Source organism: Amphiura filiformis, chromosome 10 (genome assembly GCF_039555335.1).
Source record: "Amphiura filiformis chromosome 10, Afil_fr2py, whole genome shotgun sequence".
Classification (NCBI taxonomy): Eukaryota; Metazoa; Echinodermata; class Ophiuroidea; order Amphilepidida; family Amphiuridae; genus Amphiura; species Amphiura filiformis.
In genome coordinates, this window is record NC_092637.1 from 67,794,634 (window position 1) to 67,819,523 (window position 24,890).

The window sequence follows — 24,890 nt, forward strand, 5'->3', positions numbered from 1 at the left end:
TAATTATGTACCTGGCTCAGTTGTCACTGAAGAATCATTTATTACAAAAATAAAGAAAGAAAAATACCCTTATTTTTTGGAAAATCACACATCTTCCATTGAAGACGAGTTAGTGGTACCTAACTGTCCTTTTGCGCATATTGTGTCAAATAATAATAATAAAGGCCTACACTTATCAATGCCTATGTTGACATCGTAACGCAAGACATTTGACGGGAGACTTAACATACTGCGCCAGCGATGCAAGAGTTGAAGCTTTGGAGAGCCGTCGTTGTTATGCTAAACTTTTCAAAAGAACCATAGAGTCAATTTTAGGGAGATCAAGCCCACTTTATGCATGTAAGCAATTTCAAAGGGCCAAGACAATTTTGAAGTGCCGACCTACACATACCCCACCTCCCGCTACAACCATTGATCCAGGTATGCAGGGTGTAACAGTAAAATTTATATAATTTGGAAAATACAATTACACATTAATTATATACATTAAGTATGCCGCTTACTTTTTTGGTTTGATATTTATATGTATATCAAGATAATTTCTTTAGCCACCAGATAAGCTTTGTTCCAATAAAATCGATGGTATACAAGTGAAGATATGGTCAATTTTGTAACCTAGTCTTAAAACCGCTTGGGCCACTTTTGTCTGTGTGTGACAGAAGTTACTAAATAGAGTTGAACCATGGACCAGTTGGTCGGTGCTCTGATGATAGGTAGTTTTAAACAATGGGGTATTCGAAATGGTAGAAATTATTACATAATAGAAATCTTTAGTTTTTGAAAGTCACAACTAAGCACTGACATAACAACCTCATTTACTAGGAATCATGGCTGCAGCTCCACAACGTCAACCCCAATTCACGTTATGTTTGTGGCATACTGTATCACATGGAGTCAAGCTGAAATTACAAGATTGTTTGTAGCTCATTTCCCAAACTCACGTCTTCCATCAAGCCATGAGTAGTATGTAGAATTTGGTAAGAGTACCAACAGAAATGCTGGCAATAGTGGTCGCCCAGAACAGCAAGAAGCCCAGCGGAACTTAATTTCAAAACTTTTCTTACCGTTTGTTTTGTACTTATGGATGAAAAAACTATTCTTCCTTTTACCAATGATGATATCTCAGGGATATGAGAAATAAGCCAAATCGCTATTGTAACTTCCGGTTTTTTTAGGACACTTTGCCCTTTGACCTATCTGGCAAATTCAGACAAATTCGGGTTTTGTGCGTACAAAATATAATTTAAAACGTGTTACTAGAATAAAACAAACTTAAAAACATTATTATTAAATAAATAAATAATTTAAATATTTTTAATGATAACATTATGACAATAATAAATAAATTATTAATAATTACAGCAATTTTCCCGATAAGTCAAAGGACAAAGTGTCCTAAAACTGCAAAAACTGTCCCACAATGCATTGCAAACTTCCAATGCCGATTGGAGAAATTACTTTATTTATAGGATAATGTGAAAGAAATATAATGACTTCATTTACAAATTTTAAAGAAATATCATATTATTATTTAGTACATGTTAACTATAAGAGGAAAAACCACTTATTGTTCTTTTGTGTCAGTTCTTTGATATTTAATGCACGGTAAGCGTTTTACGCGGTGCAAACTTGATTGTGTGCCAACATGGCAAAAGTGGCCCAACACGTTTTCTGGACGATTTAGTTAATCGGACATAACTTTCGAACCCAAGCTAGTAAAGAAACCAACTTCTTCATTTAGCAAAGATATTACTGATCGTATTGCGTATAACATTTGTACCATAACTCTATCTGTATTTATAGTCGTTAATCAATAAGTAATACAGCTTGGTATACAATGTACCTGGCTCAGTTGTGACTGAAAAATCAGTTGTTGTAGTGGTACCCAATTGTTCTGCCGTATTGAATGGTTCTGTCGTAGTCGCCATTTTCATTGTGGTTTGACCTAAATTAGAGAACAAGCATAACAAATCAACATACAACATATCAAAAATATGCGCAGATTGTGTAAAATAAGAAGAAGAAGAAGAAGAAGAAGAAGAAGAAGAAGAAGACGAAGAAGAAGAAGAAGAAGAAGAAGAAGAAGAAGAAGAAGAAGAAGAAGAAGAAGAAGAAGAAGAAGAAGAAGAAGAAGAAGAAGAAGAAGAAGAAGAAGAAGAAGAAGAAGAAGAAGAAGAAGAAGAAGAAGACGAAGAAGAAGAAGAAGAAGAAGAAGAAGAAGAAAAGAAGAAGAAGAAGAAGAAGAAGACGAAGAAGAAGAAGAAGAAGAAGAAGAAGAAGAAGAAGAAGAAGAAGAAGAAGAAAAGAAGAAGAAGAAGAAGTAGATTGCCGCCTTAACGCTTTTCAACCTTAATAATAATTCATAGTCGTTAATCAATAAAGCAATAAAACAGTAAAACATTTCATTAGGAATGAAGCTTGATATACAATAATTATGTACCTGGTTCAGTTGTCACTAAAAAACCCGCTGTCGTAGATGAATCAGTGGTACCTAATTGTCCTGCCGTTGTGGTTGAACCTAAAACAAAGAACAAGCATAACAAATCAACAGACGACATATTAAACACATGCGCAGATTATGTCAAATAATCTATGTTGACATCCTAACGCAAGACATTTAACTGGAGACCCATTATACTGCGCCAGCGATGCAAGAGATGAGACGAAGCCATGTAGAGTTTGGAAGTGCCGACATACACATACATCCGCCTCCCCCCATCATCCTGGATCCTGATTACCATGTACTCGTACACTAACGGGAGATCAGGAAACGTTGTATACTTAACGCGGTTGAACCTATATATATCTTTAGTCGTAAATCAGTAAGTAATAAACCAGTAAATCATTACATTAAAATGATACTCTCGCATTGAAATGTCTTTCCGCACTCCCTATAACCGCAGAAAATGTTAAATTGTAATGATACTACAAATGGAAAACGTATCAAACATAACTGTCACTAAAATATAAACCCTTTAATAAATAATGGTCATAATTGCAGGAACCTGGAACCATCATTTCTTAAAAAAATTAACAAAGAAAAAATACCCTTATTCTTTGGAAAATCACACAGTAAAATTCCATTTAAAAAAGTGGCGGCACTGTTTAATGAGGCTCATTATGACGTCAATACCCTGTTGCTATCAAAAAGTTATCATGATCAACTTGCAGTTATCCCGACTGCACTGCTGGTCACGTCATCATCAACAATATTTGATACAAACGCTATTTGGGTTCGGTTGTTATTATTATCTTGGTGTTTTCGGCCGTCCAGATTTCGGGCGATTGTCCATTGAGCCATGAATCTCCTTTTTTCTCAAATTATATCGAACATATCCCTCTTCCATATTCAATAATCTTGCAATTGCACGGTTAGATTTTCCTTCACTATGATATGCGTCTATCATTCCCTTCGGTAATTTTTGGCATTTTGAGCCTGATCTGATGTTAAAACTGAACAATTTTGGAAGTCGAAATTAAACTATAATGCGCTGCTAGATAGGAAATCCCTGTAGTGAGGCTGCATGATATTAACTGTATGGAAGTTACCTCTTTTGGATCGTGGCAAATAACATAATCGCATAACAATTACTAATCCGTTGTAATCGTGGGATACCTTTATTCCTCTAGTATCACAATTCAATTGAACATTTGTTATGCATCACATGTTTTAAAAAAGAGTTCAAATACCCCGAGCGTCATTTCTTGTTATGATGGTCGTCGAGGACTGACGTCATAATTATAGCTAATTAAGCACAGCGCCGCCACTTTTCCTATGGGGATTTTGTACAGGTTTTTCATGAGATCAGAAGAAAGTTTGTTTCCTTATTTTCCAGCAATGTTTTGATGTTGAAAAGTTGATTAAAACTGATTAAAGTTATTATAAATGATATTGGAGTAAATATATAGGTTTCAAGTTAGTATTATTTACTAAAAATTCAACATTTGTTACTGCAGAAAAACATTTCAACGGGGGAGTACAATAATTATGTACCTTGGACAGTTGTCACTGATGAACCCGTTGCTGTAGATGACTCAGTGGTACCTAATTGTCCTGCTGTAGTGAATGGTTTGGACGTAGTGGTCATTTTCATTATTGTTGGACCTAAATTAGAGAACAAGCTTATTAAATCAGATAGCCTAACACAGATTGTATTACATTATAATACTACGCTTTGCATACGATTATGTATCTGGCTCAGTTGTTACTGTCAAATCCGTGGTGGTAGACAAATCAGTGGTACCTCAGAGTTTTTGCGTAGTGAATGATTCATTCATAGCCATCGTTTTCATTGTTATTATATCAAATGAAAACATTATAGAAAATAAAAATAATATAAGAGGTTGCGATATTTAAATTATAACATTAAATGCTGTGTCAGTCTGCCGTTTACACCCGTCCTTGTGTATCGTTTTTAGGCGTCTTTTTGTTTTTGCATTATAGAAAATAAAAATAATATAAGAGGTTGCGATATTTAAATTATAACATTAAATGCTGTGACAGTCTGCCGTTTACACCCGTCCTTGTCTATCGTTTTTAGGCGTCTTTTTGTTTTTGCACCGAGAGCAATCACGTCTTTCGAGCTTTGCACTTGTGATTGTCTTACCATATATAATATCATCAGAATATATATCCCGATTGGGTAATAGAAGGTTAAGTCAGGAGAGAAATGTAAATTAATGTAGGAATGCAGATTGTTCCACCGATTATCATAATACAATGGAAAGAACACGCATTTTATACTGACATGTGAATAGCAAAAGTTTCAAAAAAGAACATTAATTTTTGTCTTTGAAATTGACTTTTTGATGATGAAAACAACCACTTCAAAACAATGGTTTATTGTTTCTATATAAAATATAAAATTTCAAGAATATAAATTTAAATACAAACAGCATAAGATGCAACATTTTTGTTTAATAGTGATATCAAATATCAACGTAACAACTATTTTACACAGTAAATATGACGTTGCATTTTGTTGACATGTTCTAAGTAATGCAGTGTTTATACTGCTACGTTAATGTCAATATTTGGGGGTAACACTTACATAACAATGCATTTGAACCTCACTATTTTACGCACTACACTTTTGGAAACAGAACCGAGTAGAAATTGAAAGTGCAGAATGTGAACAATATCGAACCATATGACAAGCTGTGTTCAACTCACAAGAAACTCTTGAAAAAAGTACGCTTATTTATTTATAAGTTAAGGTTTCAAATATCATATATCTAAATTCCTATAACAAATCGCGTCTCTATGTGACTGAATGTAAGTACTGTATTACCTGGTCTATTATCGGGAGTCATTGCAGCTTCGTCAGAGCTCATTACAGCTTCTTCAGTGCTCATTTCCGCCGTTGTTACATGGCCTTCATAATCATTGACAATATTTTGCAAACAACAATTCTTCATGGACATCAGTTGTTGGTTTAACAGTTCTATCTCAGTTGCTTGCTGGTCCAGTACAATCGGTAATGAATGAGAAATGTTCTTAACATCTGCTTGTTGGTTCTCTAGAACAGACACCATAGAATTCATAGTCGACGTCATATTTTGCAATAAAGTCACAACTTGACTGAAAGTATCCGCCATCTGTGATTGAGTATCTGCTATCTGATTCAATGTGCGATGCTGATCGTCGAGTCTGGTCTTTGTCTCATCATGATTATATTGCTGGACCTCAAGCTGACGTTGAAGCACTTCAATTGTGTTATTTCGGTATTCATTTTCTTTCGTCCATTGAATTTTCAAGAGCAGAATGATTTCAGGCAGCACAGATGCCATGTCATCTGCACTGTTAGTAGCTGAAGTATTGGTTACATTTTGTAGTAGAGAGTTGCCATCTTGAAATCCTGGAGAAACATCTGTTGTTTGACAATTGCTGCCAACGAATGTTGCCATGATAGTAGAGACAACGATCGTAAACTTCATCGTAGATATTGCCATTATGACTTACAGAATTATGCAGTTGGTTGAAATGATCAATTTAGTACTTTTAATAGACTTAGTATTAAATGGGGTGCTTCCAATCTAGTCTGGTAACGAATATATAACAATACTGACTAAGGTTGTTCCTGGTTCATGGGGTCATATCTATTGTCATGGTGCTTGGTGACTTATTGTTTTGTTTCTTTGTTGCTAAGCGACGTCACTATACACATAAAACATAACATTATGCATAAACGGTTATTTAGGGGTAGTTGATAAATAATTTGTCCTAACCCTACTGAGATCAGCTTTAAACCACGTTTGCTCATAACGGGAAATTGAAATAAATCTCCCTCCGCTAAGAAGAAACAAATATAAGACCACCCGCTTTTGTAGGTCTGCAATAACTTATAGTTGACAGAGGCCACAGGTCTAGTGTTATTCGAACACCGGCGGAGTACCAGGAGGCAGTTGTGAGAGTTGTCAAAGGGTATAGGTAAAAATCTTCCGATGGGTTCGGTTTTATTGTTAGAATTGCAAAACGTTCACTACCAAAATCAAGGTGAAATTGGTCAATTTCTAAATTTGTCAATATGTTCAGCCTCAATTCAAGATGCATATTCCAGGCTAAAAAGTATTCGTAGGGCTTGGTTTTTTGCCCAGTAGATTGTGCTGACCAGGTCGGTAATATAACACAATGTCCAGGGGGTGGGGGGGGGGGGGTGAATTGCAAAATCATTGACCGGCTTCCAAAATGTGTGGAACAAATTACTGAAATTGGCTACAACACTCAGACCCTACTTATTCGGACAATGTGTGGTTAACGGTAATGCTAATTTAAGAAGTCCTATCCTCCCCTCTGGACTGTTAAAGAGTTACATTCCTCCTAAAGTTTTCAAACTCCCTTCATATTATCCAACCACCCCCACTACTACCAAATTCTTTATGAACACTCCCTTAAGTTCAGTTGCAATTTTAATACTCTGGCGGAGGCGACTGGTACAAGCTTAACGGTAGGAGAAAGACCTGAATCTGAACAAAAATCGGACCAATTAACTGAAATATCAAATCCTTTCTGGGATAACCTACTGATACCCAATGGGCGCATAACAACAGATTCTTATTACGACGCCATTTTCCTAATCTACAACACCCAGTACATATATACCAATAATGACAAAACTTGTCACGGTTCATTGAATATGGTCCATGGTCATGGTGCCTGGATACGGACTGTTTTGTTTCATTGTTGCTAAGTGACGTCAACTTGTTCATAAAGCATAACAATCATAATTATTGGGCATATTAAAGGTTCTTTAATTTCACCACTTGCCAATTTATTTTATGTTACAGTCAGATAAACAAAATAATTTGTCTGACTGTTCCACCGAACAATCAGCAATCATAAATAGACCAATTTAATCACAATTTGTATACAAAACATAACAAATAACTTTCTCTGTAAAATCTTATCGTACACTGCTCGGGTGTGGATGTTAACAATGGTTGCCGAATTCTGCGTATTTTTTTCTGAGGAAAATGTGTGACTGGTTGAACAATCAGTCTGTGTTGGATCACAGATTTCCACCGATTTTTCACCCGATCACAGATTTTTGTCTCCTAGTATACCCTTATCCTTACTTCGTATTGAGTGTCAAATTTTGTCTTTATCAGATTCCTCTCGGGTTTGCCATTGTTGGGCTCATTTGTATATATCTCTATGTTCGCCGAATACAACTATCCTCATTCATTTTGAATGTCGAATGTCAAAACAATGAACAATATTGAATGTTGGTGAATTTGAGCTTTCCCTTTTGTGCAAAGTATTGATGAAGTGAGCTATCACATTATTAGTAGATTTACCATATTTGGTGTTTGCGACTGAATTTCCTTTAATGACAATTTTTACACAGTGAACTCTAGTTTTGGAAAATTGTCAATAATGATATGTTATGTTATGTATTTGTTACGTACTTTGAGGTATTTTGTTTGACCCTTGATCCAAACTGGAAACCAGTGGTTATCACTGAGCTTTGTACCCCAGCCAAAACAAGTTCCTTAAAATAATAAGGTACAATCCATTATTTTCTCTACAAAAAAGCTTGCCTCACTGCACTATCAACAATCAAAAATTGACCAATTTGATCATAATTGTTCATTTCCATATCCAAAAACATCGCAGATAACTTTCTATAATACGTAAATTGCAATCTCATCGTTGACTGCTCACGTATGGATGTTAACCATACTACATTTTGAATATTAGTTTTTTGTCTTTCTCAGTTTGCTATCAGTTTTGATTTGATGACTCCTAAGAAGAACTCTGTTTCGCCAATTAAATGGTTCACTCTTTGACAATGCACGAGAGAAAAACAAATGGGCACGGGACAAAAAGAGGCCAAAGCCATGACCAAAGTGATTAAGACCCATACAAGAGGTCAATATCAAAATACATATTAAAAACATTAATCTGGAGGTTATTCAGTGGGGGCTATCAATTGAGTCCTACAAAAAATAAATCACATAGCTGATTCACGAAGTAGATGTGCATGTACTTGATACTTGAAGGAATCAATCCTTTTCTCAGTGTTTTTCTTAATGTTGCTATCAACAACAGAGACTTTTCCGTAAAGGGAATATTGTAGTATGGATGAAATTGTTGTCCAATAAGTGAGTTCTAGTGGCTGGTAAAAAGACAGCATTTTCTACAGAACTGTAGCATCTGTTATCCGTCGTATGTAAAGCAGTCTAGTGATGTTGAGTTCGGATGGAGCACAACGTCTTCAACTCCTTTTGGATTTTGTCAAACTGGCCTAGTTTTATTGGTGAAGAATTCATTTAGTCCGTGGATGAATATTTCATTTACGCTATATACTTGTTATTTGTTGACAGTAGCCATATCTGCCTTCTACACCCAATTTGTTAGAAGTCTTCCACAATGCTTCAAGCTTCTGTCCAGCTCTAGTTGAAATGGTTAAAAGATGCTTGTTTTCAATGGTTACCCCAAAAATGTTTACACCAAGAATCCCACGTTCCGTCACAACATACACTTTGCAGTCTCCAAAATAGGCGTCAAGTTCTGATAGAGTCTGTTTTTAATTTTTTTTCGCCTAGAGACAACCATGTTTTGCATTTGGTTGGCACAAAGGTGACATGCCACCTGTCTCCCCACACTTTTTTGCTGACGTCTCTGTTTATACTGGAATCTGCTGTATTGATGTTGACTGATATCTTGGTAGGTGCAAAGACCGCCAAGACTGGGAAATTTGCACATCATACATCATAAATGGCTTTTTAAATGCTTCTCTTAAAATTAGAGAAGCATTGTATATCAATAATATAAAGTGTAATACATACTTTTGCAATGCAGGCAATTGCTAAAAATTACGAAAAAAAATAAATGTTTGCCCAAAATGCCCCAAATCGCTAAAACGTCATTGAAAAGTCACCAAAAATGTAATTTTTACCCATAAATAAAATGTTTTGATTTCAAAGGCATGATTTGCTCGTAGATATTAAATATCCACGTGTCATGTGTTCTGCACACCAACTATGATGTTTTACTCCATTTAATTATCTGTTTAAATAGAACACTTCATGGCTGCATGGCCTCTATAACACGGCATGGCTACATCTTGTTCTATGTACACTGGGCAGTTCTGTTTTTCCTTTTACTACCAATACGTCCACCACTCCTATATTCCACATGGTATGGCCTAGCCTATTTTGACAGAATTTGATCTTAAGTATGATTGTCACCATTGATATACCGTAAAACCTCGTGTACAAGCATATAGAGTGTTTTGATAAATTAATATAAAACAGCCGTAAATATGCTGACACAGTAGTTTAGTCTTACAATAGTACATATTTGTATATGCCTGTATCTGTAATTTATTTGCTCAAATGTTATAATTTTGTCGCCTGGATTAATTAAGCTTTCATTAAAAACATGATGCATATGCTTGTAGACGAAGTTTTACGGTATGATACATTGTCAATAACCATGTGATTCGTGCTTGATAATTATTTGTCTGACATAATTTTATGATTGCCGGAGATTCCCTTTAATAAAATAAAGTTTCAAAGTTTACATGACAACTTTTACCCGGCAATAACAATTCAACCTGTTATTTCCGTTTCCAAGCAGGTACAATACAGTGCCAATCGTGCGTATCTTGTTTTTGATATTTTTCTTTTATGTTTCTAAAGGGAAAATCCCTTAGCTTTCCCTGTCTGAAATTTAAATCACAATCAGTTTGTCGTGTCCTACGTGTTTGGTGTATATGCAACTTGACATGGCCTAAACAAAAATGTAAATAATAGTTATACAAAAGTGTGTGAGTAATTTACATACACCGCGCACATATTTGTTTTAAAATTATATCAAAACCAAGCTACCACACGGCACCCAACACTCCACCTACACATAAATACAACGATATTTGACGAAATGCAGTAGTTTTCATTTTAATTTAATTTGAATTTTCATATATTAAATGGCAAAAGAGTATACATTTTAATAACGACCATGATGCCTGGGGTATATAAATATAGTTAGATATTAAAATCACTGTTAAAAAAGTTCACTTGTGCAATGTCAGTTGTTGGCTCTGGTCTATACTTATAATTGTTGGATAATTATATAATATTGGATGACATTGAGGGTTGTATTAGAATATACTGCACGCGCCATAAATGATATTCAACGAGCCGGTACGGCGAGTTGAATATTATTCATGGCAAGTACAGTATATTCTCATACAACCCAAAATGAAGCCATCCAATATTATTATTTAGGGGTTCATTCATAGGATTGAGGGCATGATCGCTGTTTATGCGTGAGGCGTGAGCCGAGAACATAAATCAACGATCATGCCCGAAATCCTATGAATGAACCCCGTTCATACATACCCAACATTCTGAACATTGTTAGCAGTTCAATACAAATGAAAATAATAAGGGTTTACACGTTTAAATAACATTTCCATACCGTGTTCCTTCAAAAATTGGAAGAAAATGAGTAGCACTCAAGGAAGCAGCTCGGCTCATAAGGTCAACGCCCGGGAGTCAACGCGTTCATCTTTTGCGCTCCGCGTGAGATGGGTGCGGTAACATGCGCGTGTACGCAACACTAGCAAATCGTTGATCACGTTAATTGGGTTCCAACGCTGCGTGACGCAGCTTGTTTATGCCCTGCGTACTGGTCATAAACGGAATTTATGACCAGCAAAAAAGGACCCAAACCCAATCAGAACCGTCGTTATATCGTGAGTATGTATGAATATTACATAATATGAAGCTTTTTCTATGCGTTTTGAGTACCAAAGTATAAAGAATCCAGTCGTTTAGTGTAATCATTTTTACCATGTTTGCCGGCGTTACAAAACAACAAACTGCGTAACTCAATCAATTACGCCTGCTCTGGTCTCTTTGGTATAGCAAAAAGCTTCGTATTATATTATGAATCTGGAATGCAAAGATAATACGAAATATTAACAGTGGCTATTGTGATCTGAAATCTCATTTAAGAGATTGATTGGTATCATTTATTGAACACGCCTGACCTTCATTAAAGAGGTCTTAAGGTATTGCCAACTTGATTTCCAGTAGAACCATGCCATTCCTGAATTATCATTGGTTCCTGTAGAACCAAGGTATTGGCCATTCAGGTTGGAATATGCACAGAAACCATACCACCAGGCACCTTTCCGGGATACAGCACAGTTAACATAAGACCTATCCTGGTCCCTATCATACGTAGTGAATGCCTCGTTATTATGATACGCCAATGAATCACCAGCGTTGCCACTGTATGACCCAATGGTTAGGACATAATTAGATGACGAATCACCCACAGCAAATGTCTGATACTCAGCGTATGCCGCTGTATGACCCATGGTAAGGACATAATTAGATGACGAGTCACCCACACTAAATGAGTGATACTCAGCATAAGCTTTGTCACCGTCAAACGCTTCTAACTCTACACGTAAGATGTAATGATTTCCTGATGTCAGTAGATGTAGCAGCCTGAGACCTGCCTAGTGCTCACCACCCACATCACCAAAACCATTCTCATAGTCAGTCCAGCCGCGGTAGAAGTTTACCGATCCGTCAAATCGGCGCTGGAATACAGTCCACCCCGCGTTATCTGTGCTCATATCACAATACACTTGAAATACACCATCACTTGGATTTATTGTGTAGATGCCAGATGGGTAATCTCCATTAGACACCAAATCAAAGCAATCCCGTATAATATCTGAAACGATATGGAAAACAATTAAGATATTGAAATTTCTGGAACACCGATCATGTAATTGTAATTTGTTTTAAAACCTGGCAGCTGACGGGATACAAGCGGGCGAACTTCAATCCAGCAAGCTATATATGGTCTACACCGGTAGTGCATTCGACGGATTTTTAATTACAAACAACCCTTTCTAGCATTTTTTTTCTCATTATTAATATTTAAAAAATCTAATATCATACCATACACAAACCCTGCTATCTCATATCAACCATTAAACCATCACTATGATTATTATTTTTTATTATTTTCAACTCAAGCTTAAGCAATCTCTTACAAATTTAATATTGATCTTATGGAAGAATTGGATATATTCATACTTTTTACGGGTATATTAATCAAAGTTTGTTTGTTTGTTTGTTTGTTTGTTTTATTTCTTCTTTTGCCTCGGTTACTCATTCATTGGATGTTTTAAGGTATCCTCTGTTCTTCCATGAGGCCCAGGGGTTACATTAAAATATACATCAAAATACATCAAAATAATTTAACAGAATATTTTAAATACATAGAATACATAAATATATAAGCATACACAATCATGAACTTAAAATGGAGAAACTAACCCATATTTACAATTATAGAATAAATAACCAACCCAGCGCATCGAATTTAGATACAAAGTACTTTTATCAAATATGAAATTAAGAATTCAGAATTTGCAAGCAAAAGCCCAACAAAACTTGGGAAGTCTTTCATAAAAGATTCCAAAGTCGGGACGTCTTCTGCTTTCTGCTGTTAACCAGGCAACAAGTATGTGGAAATGACCTTTCGCTCGTGGAAGAACTCTACCGTTGGAGGTTTTGTCAAGCAGTGTGTGCGAATCCGCAACGGTGGAGGATCAATGAGTGGCAATCCTCCGAGAGTGGCGGATCGCCATGCTGTGTGTTGGAATCCTCCTCTAAGGATTTGGAGGAACAAACCACTTTGTGTGGGAATCATCCTATGGTAGAGGTACGCAGTATGTGGGAATCCTCTAGGGGTTCGGAGGATCGGCACGCATTGCGTGGGAATTCCCGACGGTGGAGGATGGCAACTCAATTTTTAGGAATCTTCTAACAAATCCAAACACGTGGCAATCCTCCGATGTCAGAGTATTGTCACGGATTGCCACGAAAGATGGCGAGACTCCGAACCCTGCGACGCGCGTGGCAAATGTTATTTTTAAGTACCAGATCATAGCTCGTTTCCTTGAGATTGAGGCAATACATTTACTGGCTCAAACCTGATACTAGAAAGTTCAATCTTACCATGAATAAACACGTTAAATGAGCAACTGTCGTTATTTCCATATCCATCAAAAGCCGTGCACGTTACAAGGGTTTGTCCAATAGGGAACCTCGCTCCCGATGGGGGGTCGCAGATTACTGTCGGGCTGCTGCCGGAATTATCCGTAGCCCTGGATCTTCCCATATCGTCGTCCGTATTCTATAGTGGCGTATAGTGGGGCGCCGCGAATAAACAACTTTTCGAGAAAATCAGGTTTGAAGAAATGCCAATTTAAAATCGAGTTGTGTAAATCAGACATTCATAATATTTTGTAAATGATGTGAAATTTCTGTAGTAAACTAAATAGATTTTATTGTTATATATTTTTCAAAAGAAATAAATACATACTATTGCTGGCAAACTGAAAATAAAACTATACGTCACTATGGAAAACAAACAAAACGCAATACCCTAACCTAACGTTAACCGTACGCCACCTCGGTCGCCGTGTAATCCCTATGGCGTTACTTTTCGTCGTTCGTATTCCATAGTGGCGTATAGGTCCGATACGTGTACGCCACTATGACATACGATGTTTTTCATTTCTGCCGATATTTCATAATTATAGAATGTGTATAAAAAGTGGCGTATGGTCAATACGCCACTATGGAATACAAAAAATGTTACTTTGTAACTATACGCCACATTTAATTAATTAATTACTAATTAATTAGCTAATTATGACTGATGAGACTTAGAAAAATGAAAGAGAACATCATTAAAAACATATGTGCCAATTTTCAAAAAAATGACCAAAAATCACTATACGCCACTATGGAATACAGCCGACGATATAACCATGGCGGTTGGTTGGCCAGAATCGGTGTTAGCTATTTGATCTGTAAGGCAGGTCTCCATCGCAGGATCTTCATTGTCTGTTGAAAGATTCAAGATTAAATCCAATGATGATTGAAATATACATGGTTGGTGAAATGAATTATTATTGATTAAAGCCTATAACATACGCTTCGGTGGTTATTATATCAAGGCAATTTGGTAAAGAACGAGCATATGTCTTTCTTTGGCCAAAGACAAACAAAATCAAAACAACTCCGAGGAAAACAGGTGCACATTAGGTGACAGGCAGTGGGAAAGGTATTTGCAAAATAGTGTATACAGACCTTTACAATTGAGAACAATTATTAGGACCTACATACTAGATGATAATTATAACAATAATGATACTGGTAAATAATTATATGAAACTGGCAATGATATGAAACTGATACTTGTAACACAAATTAAACTTGAACATGTTTGAAAATAAACAAATCAAAAGAAAAACAGAAACCTTACCCTTGACATCAACGTAAAATGAGCAATTATTGATATTCCCGAATCCATCCAAAGCTGTGCACGTTACATTTGTTTTCCCGATAACAAAGTCAGTTCCAGATGCCGGATCGCACATAACTGTAGCGTTAAGGCCGGAGTTATCAGTAGCAATAGGCCCTTGCCATACAATCATTGCGGTTGGTTGACCTGGATCTGTGTTGGTTGTTTGGTTTGCAGGGCAGGACTCCAAAACAGGGCCTTCGTTGTCTGATAAGACACATTAACACAAAATGATATTGGGTAAATTGAAAGTGTTTTTTTGTTGTGTTTACTGCCGACACAACAATAGCATATTCACATAATGATATATTGTCAGTCAATTTGATGTTATAAGAAAAACAGAACTCTTACCCTTGACATCAACGTAAAATGAGCAATTATTGACATTTCCGAATCCATCCACAGCTGTGCACGTTACATTTATTTTACCAATAACAAAGTCAATTCCCGATGCAGGATCGCACATAACTGTAGGTTTAACGCCGGAGTTATCTGTAGCAATAGGCCCTTGCCATTCAATCTTTGCGGTTGGTTGACCCGGATCTGTGTTGGTTGTTTGGTTTGCAGGGCAGGACTCCAAAACAGGATCTTCAATGTCTGAATAAACAACAACACAAATGGAATTTAGTAAATTGAAATTGTCTGAATACGGGTTTGTTTGTCCTGTTTACTGCCAACACACTGCCTAGCATATGCACATAATGATATTGTCAGTCAATTTGATGTTATAAGAAAAACAAAGCTCTTACCCTTGACATCAACGTAAAATGAACAATAATTGACATTTCCGAATCCATCTAAAGCTGTGCACGTTACATTTATTTTACCAATAACAAAGTCAGTTCCTGATGCCGGATCACACATACATGTAACAGTAGTGTTAAGGCCGGAGTTATCAGTAGCAATAAGCCATTGTCATTCAATCATTGCGGTTGGTTGACCTGCATCTGTGTTGGTTATTTGGTTTGCAGGGCAGGACGCCAAAACAGGGTCTTCATTATCTGATAATAAACAATAATAAAACAATTGGAATTGAGTGAATTGAAAGTGTTTAAATACGGTTTTATTTGTTGTGATACTTGTAATACAAATATGAGACTAGCATATGATTGAACAAAGACTAAAAACGAAAGCAAAAGAAAAACAGAACTCTTACCCTTGACATCAACGTAAAATGAGCAATTATTGATATTCCCGAATCCATCCAAAGCTGTGCACGTTACATTTATTTTCCCGATAACAAAGTCAGTTCCAGATGCCGGATCGCACATAACTGTAGCGTTAAGGCCGGAGTTATCGGTAGCAATAGGCCCATGCCATACAATCATTGCGGTTGGCTGACCTGGATCTGTGTTGGTTGTTTGGTTTGCAGGGCAAGACTCCAAAACAGGGCCTTCGTTGTCTGATAAGACACATTAACACAAAATGATATTGGGTAAAATGAAAATGTTTGAATGCGGGTTTTTTTGTTGTGTTTACTGCCGACACAACAATAGCATATTCACGCAATGATAATCGTTATGAATTCGGCAGACGGCCGAATCCGGATTCGGCTTTTGGTAAATTCATTTTTGGCATGCATTACTTTTGAATTAGAGAACAAGGGATCAATGCTTTACCTATAGAGGGCAGCATATCGATTTTTTAACGGTTATCGTCTTTGACTGTACTGTGAGTCACCGTTGGCTAACCCTGTATGCCACCCTCTTTTGAATACTTACTATGCGGTTATCATCTGATCGCCGTTAACAAATTGATATGCTGCCCTCTGTATTGTATAGCATTGATCCCTTATTCTCAAATTCAAAAGTAATGAATGCGTAAAATGACTTTACCAAAAGCCGAATCCGGATTCGGCTGTCTGCCGAATTCATAACGATATAGTGTCAGTCAATTTGATGTTATAAGAAAAACAGAACTCTTACCCTTGATATCAACGTAAAATGAGCAATTATTGACATTTCCGAATCCATCCACAGCTGTGCACGTTACATTTATTTTACCAATAACGAAATCAATTCCCGATGCTGGATCACACATAACCGTAGGGTTAACGCCGGAGTTATCTGTAGCAATAGGCCCTTGCCATACAATCATTGCGGTCGGCTGACCTGGATCTGTATTGGTTGTTTGGTTTGCAGGGCAGGACTCCAAAACAGGATCTTCAATGTCTGAATAAACAATAACACAAATGGAATTTAGTAAATTGAAATTGTTTGAATACGGGTTTGTTTGTCCTGTTTACTGCCAACAAACACTAACATATTCACACAATGATATTGTCAGTCAATTTGATGTTATAAGAAAAACAGAACTCTTACCCTTGACATCAACGTAAAATGAGCAATTATTGACATTCCCGAAGCCATCCAAAGCTGTGCACGTTACATTTATTTTACCAATAACAAAGTCAGTTCCTGATGCCGGATCACACATAACAGTAGTGTTAAGGCCGGAGTTATCAGTAGCAATAAGCCCTTGCCATTCAATCATTGCGGTTGGTTGACCTGGATCTGTGTTGGTTATTTGGTTTGCAGGGCAGGACGCCAAAACAGGGTCTTCATTATCTGATAATAAACAATAATAAAACAATTGGAATTGAGTAAATTGAAAGTGTTTAAATACGGTTTTATTTGTTGTGATACTTGTAATACAAATATGAGACTAGCACATGATTGAACAAAAACTAAAAACAAAATCAAAAGAAAAACAGAACTCTTACCCTTGACATCAACGTAAAATGAGCAATTATTGACATTCCCGAATCCATCCAAAGCTGTGCACGTTACATTTATTTTCCCGATAACAAAGTCAGTTCCCGATGCAGGATCGCACATAACTGAAGGGTTAACGCCGGAGTTATCGGTTGCAACAGGCCCTTGCCATACAATCATTGCGGTTGGTTGACCTGGATCTGTATTGGTTGTTTGGTTTGCAGGGCAGGACGCCAAAACAGGGTCTTCATAGTCTGATAATAAACATTAAGACAAATTGAATCGGGTAAATTGAAAATGTTTAAATACGGTTTTATTTGTTGTGATACTTGTAATACAAATATATTATGACTTTTAAATTGGGGAATTAGTCATGGGAAGGAAGAGCGAGGTACCAGATTTGGAGTCCCAAGGGATGAGGGAATGAACGGGAACGGGAATGACAATCTCGAAATGATGAACAAGATGAAACAGAAATTACGTATCATATAATTTATTATGAATTTACGTTAAACTGATCAAAATACAAGGTGTATGAATTAATATAAAACCTTACCAGAGTTACATCACATAAGTAGTATAATTTAATATGAATCACGTGCAAGACATGATGACATTAGAATCGTCATCATGTTACCAGTCTAACTATTCATCGTGAACCAAAGTTGAGTAGATGTGCATCAGTCGCAAGGCTAGCAAGGAGTGACGAATTTATTAACGGAGAAACAAATCATTGGTTCACTCAGTGCAATTGATGCACGGAATCGGATATAAAAACGTTCACTTGATGAATGGTTATTCATGGCTTTCTGCCCTATGATCAATAATCAATTATTGACTGAATTATCGTCACAACAAATATGAGCCAAGAATATGATTGAACAAAGACTAAAAACAAAAGAAAAAGAAAAACAGAACTCCAAAACAGGGTCTTCATTGTCTGATAATAAACAATAAAACAATTGGAATTGAGTAAATTTAAAGTGTTTAAATATGATTTTGTTTGTCTTATTTATAGTCGACACAACAATTGCATATCCACACAATGATATATGTGACCCGGCAGCACAAATGAGCCGTAACTTCCCTAAATTGTATTCTGAGTTACGGTGTAAAATGTGTACGAAGGTCATATTCATCGGTAACTTAAGCTGGCCCGACACCCGTCTCATTTAGATAGTCAAAAACTAATCAATAATCCTATTGTTGAAGTGGATAATAAGCTTCTACCTTAGATGGCTATATAACTTTTAATAGCTCTGGTCTTTGTTTGCTTTTGCTAAATACTGTTCAAGTGGTGGGTTACCAGGCATTGTATTTTGTACAGGTATGCATAACCAACAATTAACAATGAGAGAACTTTCTTAAACCTCGTTGACTTGGGGATGAGTTGAAATGACCGCCAATTATGACTGTTTGATATTTATTGCCAGCAATGTGGAAAAAGAGACACATGTAAAAACGTAAAAAGCTATAATTTTGTTGAAGGAGCAAAGTTTAACAAACCATAACCCCGCTTCTGGATATCGTTTGAAGTCAAATGATATACCATTTTTAAGTTTATGATGTTTATTTTTAAACACGAAATAAAACAAAATTGACCGGGGAGGAATTTACGGCTCATTCGCCGTGGACGGTCAAATATTGTTTACAATGATCTACTACTTGCTACTGATAAAGGTAATGAAGCCGTGCTCATTCTTCTTGACTACTCCGCTGCTTTTGACACTATAAATCACAAAATTGTTCTTGATCGACTTGTCAAAAGATATGGAATTTCCGACTCTGTTTTAACTTGGTTCACTTCTTACTTCAGAAATCGTTCTCAATCAATTGTAATTAATGACTCTGTTTCCAAACCGCATACACCATTTGAAGGAGTACCACAAGACTCTGTCATCGGCCCATTGTCATTTACAATGTATACTTCTCCTCTTGAGGACATAATAGATTCTCATGGTCTTGGTAGGATGATTTACGCAGATGATACACAAGTTTATGTCATTTTGAAACAGGATGATTATGCGTCTCTCATTCCCAAACTTGAACGCTGCATCACTGATATAAAAGCATGGTCTACTGCAAATGACTTGAAGCTCAACGAAGATAAAACAGAGGTCCTTCACATCACATCAAAGTTCAGAAAATTATCTTCCTTATCTTCAGTGAATATTGCAAGTGTACCAGTAGAACCTGTAAAATCTGCCCGTAATCTAGGAGTCATTGTTGCAGATGATCTCAGCATGGATCTTTACATCAATAATATATGTCGCTCTGCCTCCTTTTCTCTGTACAAAATTGGTCGCATTCGAAATTATCTGGATGAAAAGTCAACTGAAACTTTAGTTCATGCTTTTATCACATGTCATCTTGATCGGTGCAACAGCCTTTTATATGGCCTTCCTGACTCTCTCATCTCAAAGCTTCAACGAATTCAAAATTCTGCTGCTAGACTTGTTTCGCGTACTCGCTTCCATGATCACATCACTCCTGTACTGCAAAATCTTCACTGGCTTCCTGTCAAATATCGTATTATGTACACAATTCTTCTCCTCGCTTATAAATGTTTTCATGGACTTGCTCCAGACTACCTTGCTGATTTGATTCAGGAATACAAACCTCCTCGAAATCTACGATCATCCTCAAAATGCTATCTTGTCTCTACATCAGTTGCTACTATTTCTTATGGACAGAGATCTTTTTATTTCGCTGCTCCTGAACTTTGGAACAATTTACCATATAATGTAAAAAAACTCTAAGACGCTTGTACAATTTAAATGTTCCTTAAAAACACATTTGTTTACTCTAGCATTTTGTGACAATTGATTTATCTCATGTTTCACTTTGTTCATTTATATCACATGCAGAAATTGTTTATAGGTTGTATTGTGTAGGTATTGTTTGTTATTTGTTTATTCATGTTTTAAGCGCTAAGGGACTTCGGTGTAAAGCGCTATATAAGAGTCGTATTATTATTATTATTATTATTATTATTATTATATTGTCAGTCAATATGATGTTATAAGCAACACGGCATTGTTTAAATCAAACATATTTTCATTAATGCTATCGAGATGCATTTCATCGTACTGAATAAATATACAAAAAGGTTTTGTGAATGCTAAGCGTATTGATTATAGTCTAGATAATACGAAACTTCAACATTAAGCAGTAATGATTGATGATAATCGTACATGGAATAACCATACAGATAATGTCTCTAAACACATGTCAAGAGCTATCTGGATTCTTTGTAATCTCAAACACTTTATTACAGAAAGAAAGTTGTTTTCTCGGTAGTGCACTTAAAGACTTCCCATTTTAATATTACAGTGCTTGCTTGGAGCAATGCTACCATTAATATTCATATTAATAAGATTTACAAATGGCAAAAGAGAGCCCTCAGAAAAAAATCAATTAAAAATAATGTAACTTTCATGGAAAAAGTGACGCAACGTCCTTTGACCCCACACCTTCAATTACCGAAACAAAATTACTTTAATCTTATTGATTATTTTCTTTATATCGGGAGTCACTTTCCCTGTAATTGACCGAATATCTGGTACAAGAACGTTAAATCTTACTCATGTTAAATCAGCAACTCTTGTTATTTCCATATCCATCGAAAGCCAATTTTGGAAGGAACGAAAGTTTATCTTTCCTTTGCAAAACAAAAAGAAAAACAGAACTCTTACCCTTGACATCAACGTAAAATGAGCAATTGTTGACATTTCCGAATCCATCCCAAGCTGTGCACGTTACATTTGTTTTCCCTAAAACAAAGTCAGTTCCCGATGCCGGATCGCACATAACTGTAGCGTTAAGGCCGGAGTTATCGGTAGCAATAGGTAATTGCCATACAACCATTGCGGTTGGTTGACCTGGATCTGTGTTGGTTGTTTGGTTTGCAGGGCAGGACGCCAAAACAGGGTCTTCATTGTCTGAAAATTAACATTAATACAAATGTAATTTGATAATTTTGAAAGTGCTTATATACGGTTTTATTGGTTGTGTTTACTGCGACACAACAATAGCATATTCACATAATAATATATTGTCAGTCGATTTGATGTAAAAACATAATTCTTACCCATGACATCAACGTAAAATGAGCAATTATTGACATTTCCGAATCCATCCACAGCTGTGCACGTTACATTCATTTTTCCAATAACGAAGTCAGTTCCCGATGCCGGATCGCACATAACTGTAGGGTTAACGCCGGAGTTATCGGTAGCAGTAGGCCCTTGCCATACAATCATTGCGGTTGCTTTACCTGGATCTGTGTTGGCTGTTTGGTTTACAGGGCATGACTCCAAAACAGGATCTTCAATGTCTGAATAAACAATAACATGGAATTGGTTTATAAAAAATGTGCACTTTAACATATAATGCAATTTAGGCATGTAGAGAGTTTAATTGAGAATAAGTTAGTTTGTGTCTCGTACTCCAACAGGACAGTCAGAGACACATCTCACACAGCTTCCGGTACTGTGATAACCGACAGCATACTCGTGAAATTTTGATTCCCGTAGAGAAAGCCTATCTACTTATTTATTTAATGGAGATTGTTTTCGGATTTCATTCATGGTTTATTAAAAGACACGGTAGCAGCTAAAAGCTGAATTGATGTGAAATTAACAATCATTAAAAAACAACAAAAAGCATGACATATATTTAAATATCAAAAATATCACTTAAAGTACACAAAATAAACCAAGGGGGCGAGACCTCATCCTGATTTCCTAAAATTTACCTTTTCCAAAGCATATCTCGTTAATGAAACCTTTTAAGGGGGCTGTGTTCTCTAAAGTATCTTATAGTGCCTAACACAGTAAAGTGTAATTTTGATCTAATCTACAAATGTTATGTCTTTAAACTTTCCATTCGTATACATTTCACATAATTTCCATACTGCGCCAAAAAGTATCCTAATACTTGGATATTTGGGTATTTGTTTAGAGATCTAATCCTGCACATTATGCCATTCCATTAAATTCAATGCAAACTCAAGAAGTAGAATTACAAGCATATGATTAGACGAAGGTTAAAACTGTCAAACTGGCCTCTGCAGGTTAAAAAGGTTCCAACAAGCACAACAAAGAGTGCATCTACTAAAAAAATCCCAAATATGGTTTAGTTTAAATAATTAGGATTTTTTTTTAACTATTCGGATACTTTTTTTTTTTATCGCAGTTAGTTAGTTATGCTAATTTATTACTAGTCAAACACGTGGGACTTGTTCCCTAAAAGAGGACATGCATGCTCTTTATCTCCTCACAAGAACACAAGAACTACGAACATGACTAAGCTATGTTTAAAACTTACCCTTCTCGCATCGAGATCCAGAGAATCCGTCTTGGCACGCGCAGATGTATTCCCCAATTCTATCATAACAAATCCCTCCATATTCACAAGGATTCGATGAGCATTCATTTACTCCTTTAAAAAAAAACGTGATAGAAAGGACGAAGCAAAATGAAGTCATTATACTTGAAGAATTTGATATTGAAAGCCGTTGGACCAAATTGAATACATATTACCAAAATTACCCTACGCCACTATGTGTTGCGACCGACGAAATGTAGTGATTGACAATTGGACATCCATGATCGTTCAATTCTCTTTGACTACCTACTACTTGCCCGCATGCCCGTCAATCCGAGGGGGGGACGTGTCCCCCACTGTTATCATAATGGCACAAAGTGTCTCAAGGCCAACAATCCGACCATTCTTTGTGTGTATATAAACGTGGTCCTCGGACTATGCTTCGCAAGCTTGTATACCGTGGTTGCTCCTACCCGGGGGGCTTTGTGCAGAAAAGGTCAATTTTGCCGCACCCTTCATCAAGAGCTCGAAAAGGTTGACCCCATTTTTTGGATGGTTTGAAAGTGAAGAGCAAAACAAAAAATGTATAGGGCTACCGACCAAAAGTTAAAATGTATAGTTCCATTGATTTCGCATTTCTTTAAACCTTTTTCATAATTTGTTCACCCTTTTTCTTTAATAATTCCGTCCCTTCTTTTTTGCCGCCCTCTCCATTTACCCCAAGCCCCCCCGCAAAAAAAACCGCGCATGTGAATACCATTAAACGAGGAACCGTAACTAATTCTAGCTAAACATTTTGCATACTTACCGCAGTACTCCTTTCGCTCCAGTAGGATGTCGAGTGCATCTTTATTCCAATTCATACGGTTGGTTAGTGGTCTAGGATCATCCACAAACCATAGTTTCATATCGTCGATATCGTCTTGATAAGTACCACATGCCTGGGTAGGCTTCCGAGGGGCTACCACTCCTTGGCAATGACATCTCTCTTTATACGGCAGTGACCATCTCAAGGCACCTCCTCGTGATGGATCTGGTCGTTCCTCTAGCACGCACACGTAGCTAGACACTATTGATATCAACACTGATGAATAAAGAACATTAAGGTGAATAGGTGATAATGTTTGTTACCCCCACTCCCCCTCCCCCCGCGTTAGATTCCAGAGCGTCCTGGGCAAATCCAAATGGCGTCAACAATTTCAAATTCAGTCGACAAAAATATTTCCGTCGATACATTCACAAGTACATCCACCTTACCCTGTCAAAAATATGTCTACGCCACTTAGCATAAAAGTGTGCATTCGGTATATTTTGGCCCAGGTTAAACTATGAGCACCAACTGTCGAGAAAATGCGATTTTATTCAAATCCAGTAGGCAATTTGTGTTCAGTTTATAATACATGATTGGGAATTATTACTTCAACTACTATATTCATACCTTGTATGCTTAAAATAAATAAAGCCACACGTAGTAGACGATTCATCCCCCACAAAAACGACCACATGGTGACCTGAAATGAAATAAATGTCATCACGTAAAGTTTCATTACGCTATCTTGTCACACATACTACTTAAATCGGACACAACCGACTTCCAAAATCAGATCATCTAACATTCCAATAACTCAACAGTTAGCAACCTGGACAACCGATTCTTTTGTTCTGCAAGGCTCACTCAGTCATTTAATGAGGCAATACAAACGATCGAATTTGGTGTTGAAATGAGCTAAATTTTGCGTTACACCTTTTCATTGTAAAATTAATTTTCTCGGCCAAATGAAAAGCAATCCTTTTCATTGTTTCAGTAAATGTCAGAAAAAACTGTAGTGCTTGATACTGTATTTTTTTTCAAATCCTAGTGTTAAACTTAGGCGTGAAATTTAGTCATTTAGTGTAAGGTTTTCGATTGTGATAGGCTTAAACTCTGCCCGCGAGCCTTTTTTTGGATCCACCTTTTAGCTTTGCAAAGTAAGATAGTTCGCTAATGAAGGATTTTTCCC

At 36.6% G+C, this 24,890-nt stretch overlaps 3 protein-coding genes and 1 long non-coding RNA gene across 4 annotated transcripts in view; all 4 read right to left on the reverse strand.

The window, feature by feature from the left end:
• Nucleotides 1–6,127, reverse strand: part of LOC140163202 (uncharacterized) — a 155,810-nt gene extending 149,683 nt beyond the window's left edge. Inside the window, exons 1-4 of the mRNA XM_072186601.1 lie at nucleotides 5,292–6,127; nucleotides 3,995–4,105; nucleotides 2,441–2,518; nucleotides 1,844–1,945 (exon numbers count right to left, since the gene is read on the reverse strand). Coding sequence (XP_072042702.1) covers nucleotides 1,844–1,945; nucleotides 2,441–2,518; nucleotides 3,995–4,105; nucleotides 5,292–5,952 — 952 coding nt within the window. The 5' untranslated portion in view covers nucleotides 5,953–6,127. The remainder of the gene's footprint in view (nucleotides 1–1,843; nucleotides 1,946–2,440; nucleotides 2,519–3,994; nucleotides 4,106–5,291) is intronic.
• A 5,356-nt stretch (nucleotides 6,128–11,483) lies between these two features.
• LOC140162064 (fibrinogen-like protein A) lies at nucleotides 11,484–11,834 on the reverse strand. Its single transcript, XM_072185354.1, has one exon. The coding sequence runs from the start codon at nucleotides 11,832–11,834 to the stop codon at nucleotides 11,484–11,486; it is 351 nt and encodes a 116-aa protein (XP_072041455.1).
• Nucleotides 11,835–11,978: 144 nt separating this feature from the next.
• On the reverse strand, nucleotides 11,979–21,824 carry LOC140162065 (hyalin-like). The gene is made up of 9 exons (XM_072185355.1): nucleotides 21,653–21,824; nucleotides 21,258–21,503; nucleotides 17,571–17,816; nucleotides 17,170–17,415; nucleotides 16,774–17,019; nucleotides 16,005–16,250; nucleotides 15,200–15,445; nucleotides 14,810–15,055; nucleotides 11,979–12,199 (listed from the first exon to the last, which is right to left on the reverse strand). Exons 1-9 carry the CDS (start codon nucleotides 21,822–21,824, stop codon nucleotides 11,979–11,981), a joined length of 2,115 nt encoding a protein of 704 aa, XP_072041456.1.
• Nucleotides 21,825–22,925: 1,101 nt separating this feature from the next.
• LOC140162371 (uncharacterized) lies at nucleotides 22,926–24,434 on the reverse strand. The gene is made up of 3 exons (XR_011860259.1): nucleotides 24,329–24,434; nucleotides 23,699–23,974; nucleotides 22,926–23,004 (listed from the first exon to the last, which is right to left on the reverse strand). It is a non-coding gene; the product is annotated as an uncharacterized lncRNA (long non-coding RNA).
• Between the last annotated feature and the right edge of the window lie 456 nt (nucleotides 24,435–24,890).

Coding starts and splice junctions, on each gene's coding strand:
- LOC140162064 (XM_072185354.1), bottom strand. CDS start 11,834: ATGGGTCATACAGCGGCATACGCTGAGTATCAGACATTTGCTGTGGGT.
- LOC140162065 (XM_072185355.1), bottom strand. CDS start 21,824: ATGATTGTATGGCAAGGGCCTACTGCTACCGATAACTCCGGCGTTAAC. Junction 21,504..21,652: donor ATTTTACGTTGATGTCATGG/GTAAGAATTATG, acceptor GTTAATTTTCAG/ACAATGAAGACCCTGTTTTG. Junction 12,200..14,809: donor ATTTTACGTTGATGTCAAGG/GTAAGGTTTCTG, acceptor ATATCGTTTCAG/ATATTATACGGGATTGCTTT.